Source organism: Arachis hypogaea, chromosome 16 (genome assembly GCF_003086295.3).
Source record: "Arachis hypogaea cultivar Tifrunner chromosome 16, arahy.Tifrunner.gnm2.J5K5, whole genome shotgun sequence".
Taxonomy (NCBI): Eukaryota; Viridiplantae; Streptophyta; class Magnoliopsida; order Fabales; family Fabaceae; genus Arachis; species Arachis hypogaea.
The window spans coordinates 71756982-71760476 of record NC_092051.1 but is presented as its reverse complement, the minus strand read 5'-3'; the positions used below and the strand labels follow the sequence as shown (position 1 = coordinate 71760476).

Genomic DNA, 3495 nt, shown 5'->3' with positions numbered 1-3495 from the left:
GAATTATATACAAATTATCAAATAAATATTTTACCAAATAATTTTAATATAAATAATTTAAATTTAACATTAATTTATATATTATCTAATCAATCTCTAAATAATATAATATTTACTAGAATATACTATAAAATATAATTAATTTATCTCCCCGCACATCGTGGAGTTTCAATGTAATTGTAATAGTTTTAAACCTCGGTGCAATGTACTTTGAATGATACATGTGTCACAGAAAAATAACATTTCAGAATTTATTTCAGTTTTGGCTCTTCACAAACTCACAGTGGAAGCACCATAAAGTCCTAGCATTGTGATATATTATATTTTAATAAACCATTTTTCCACTATGAACCTTTTATCAATGATCTCATTGACTAACTAAAACAAATGAGGAGGAAAAAAAACTTCAAACTTAGCACATGCCAGACCTTTTTTTCTTTGCACCCAATTAGAAAGAGCATAGCTAAAGAAAATACTATTTGTATGATCATAAATAGGAGCATCAAATGGTCCCATAAGTCACCAATTTCTTTTTTATGGCATTCCACACTATAGATTCTTGTAGCCACTTTAATTTGCATTTCATACACTTTTATTCTTTGGCATTATATAGATATAGTGTTCTAGCCTTTTGATTAATTCATCAACCTTCATATCAGCTTCATAATTTTCAAGATCTCATCTTCATCTCCTAATTGTCCATGCCAAAATCATTGCTGAAACGAAAATGAGACCAAGCTCCAACCTTGGCTACGCATTTCTTCTTCATACCCTTCTTTTCCTTTGTCACCACACTTGTTCTTCACAAAAGACTTGTCCACAGTGTGGCTCTATGCAGGTTCCTTATCCATTAAGCACACAACCGAGTTGTGGCGATCCGTACTACAAGCTACAGTGTGATCAGCAATCTGGAAAGCTCTACTTTGACACACTTAACGAAAGTTCCTATGTAATACTAAAAATCATGTCCTCGATTCAACGCATGGTAGTTCAGCCAGCACCGTGGCTATCTCGCACATCATGTGTCACACAAGACATGCCAGTTAGCAATGGTCTATGGTTGAACCAATCACTTCCTTTCAACATAACTTCTTCAAACACCATTTTCCTCTTCAATTGTTCACCCCGCCTCTTGGTCTCTCCCCTGAACTGCTCTGCCTCCAGCATCTGCCACCAATACTTGGAGAGTTCCGGCCACGTCAGAAAATCACAAGCGCTTGATTGCGCAAGTGGAATCCACCCTTGTTGTACTTTTGTTGCTGGTGGAAACCCTTCAGCTTACAAGATTCGCCTGCACAATTCCGGCTGTAAAGCTTTCAGAAGCATCCTCCATTTGGATGAGGATAAGCCTCCAAATGAATGGGAAGAAGGCCTAGAAATTCAGTGGCTTCCACCACCCGAACCGGTATGCAAAACACAAAAAGATTGCTCCGGAGACTCCAAGTGTTCGCCGGGCAAAAACGGACTTCTTCGCTGTCTTTGTAACAAGGGACACCATTGGGAGCCTTATGCAGCAACATGCTTAAGGCACACCAGAAATTCCAAATTGAAAACCAGCATAGTAATCTCAATTGTTGTTACCATATTTTTCTCTCTAGCTATAGTTCTTGTTGTGATCACAAAATGTTGTAGAATCTATAGCTACATGGAGGAGAATAAGAAGAAGAAGAAGGAAAAAGAAAGAGAGAATGTGTTGAAATCAAGCACTGGTGAGAAGCCTTATAGAATGTTTCATCTGAAAGAAGTGAAGAAGGCAACAAATTGTTTCTCCCAAGACAGGATTCTAGGTAGCGGTGGATTTGGCGAAGTTTATAGAGGTGAACTCCAAGATGGAACAATGGTGGCTGTAAAGAAAGCAAAGGTTGGAAACCTCAAAAGCACACAACAAGTTCTCAACGAAGTTGCGATTCTCTCACAGGTGAATCACAAGAACCTTGTGAGGCTCTTGGGGTGTTGTGTGGAAGAATCTGAGCAGCCATTGATGATCTACGAGTACATCTCAAACGGAACATTGTATGACCATCTTCACGGGAGGTACCAAAGCTTCTTGGATTGGGAAACAAGGCTAAAAGTGGCGCTTCAGACGGCGGAGGCGTTGGCCTATTTGCATTCCGCGGCGCACACACCAATTTACCATAGGGATGTGAAGTCCACTAACATTCTTCTGGACGATGAATTCAATGCCAAGGTATCCGATTTCGGGCTATCGAAGCTGGCTATCCCGGGGCTGAGTCATGTTTCAACTTGTGCTCAAGGAACTGTTGGATACTTGGATCCTGAATACTACAGAAACTATCAGTTAACAGATAAGAGTGATGTTTATAGCTACGGCGTGGTGTTGTTGGAGCTTTTGAGTTCTCAGAAAGTGATTGATTTTAACCGCGATCCGGATTGTGTGAACCTGGCGGTTCATGTGAGCCAGCATGCAAGCAATGGGACACTACTCATGGAGGTTGTGGATCGGAGACTTGTTTGCAAGGGGGAGTTTAGGGGAAGCATAAGAATGTTCTCGGAGCTTGCACTCGATTGCTTGAGGGAGAAAAAAGGTGAAAGGCCTAGCATGAAGGATATTGTTCAGCGCCTAATTTCCATATTTAAGCTTATAGATCAAGAGAGGAATTATAATGTTAATGTTAACGTTTTAGTTGAGAATGAACAATAAGTGCATCGCATAGTTAACTTATTGTATTGAAATCTAAGACTTGATGTGTTTACTTATAATAATCAATAATCTGTCTTTCTCGCTGAATTTCATTAGTAGAAAAGATTAGTGCTATGAGCATATGCTGATTGTGGGAAATTGTTTGGATTTTGAGTTATGACTTGAGTTCATGTGTTATACTAAAAGTTTGTATTGTAATTAGTCTTTTGTAACCATTGGTATTAATATTATTTTAACTAGGTAACTAATTTGCGGAAATGTTTGGTAACCAAAGAAAATCAGCCAAAAACAGCCATAACTTGCCTTATTTAGCATTCATTAATTGTTGCGACAATTAATGAATGCTAAATAAGACAAGTTATGGCTGTTTTTTTTTGTCTACCTAGCATTACCCAGTCATAAAGCTAATTTTAAAATAAAAATATATATTTTTATACTCACAAAAAATACATGTCTTACTACTCCAATCTATAATGCGTTGGGATCGCAATTTTCTTCTACTGCCGCCGCGAGATCCCCTCCTCTTCCCTCTCTCCACTATGGGTCCCTCCTAGTCCTTCGCTCATCGTCGCGCTGTATACCCGCGTCTCCTCTTCTAAACCTTTTTTACCACAACTCCCATCTCCTCGTGTAAGAACGACACGGCCACGATATCTCTCTCCTCCACTACTGTAACGTTACCTCCACCTCACTCTTCGCACCCTGACCCATTCTAGTTCTTTGTCGGTCGGCAGGTCGTCAGATCATCGCACACCCATGCTTCCTTCCAAATGCTTCTCCTCATGCTCCTTTTCTTAATTTTGGAGGTTTCTTTTTCTTATGTTTTGAATATT

At 39.2% G+C, this 3495-nt stretch overlaps 1 protein-coding gene across 1 annotated transcript; it reads left to right on the top strand.

The window, feature by feature from the left end:
* Positions 1-419: 419 nt before the first annotated feature.
* LOC112754356 (wall-associated receptor kinase-like 20) lies at positions 420-2749 on the top strand. The gene has a single exon (XM_025801982.3). The coding sequence runs from the start codon at positions 728-730 to the stop codon at positions 2660-2662; it is 1935 nt and encodes a 644-aa protein (XP_025657767.1). The 5' UTR covers positions 420-727; the 3' UTR covers positions 2663-2749.
* The last annotated feature ends 746 nt before the right edge of the window (positions 2750-3495 follow it).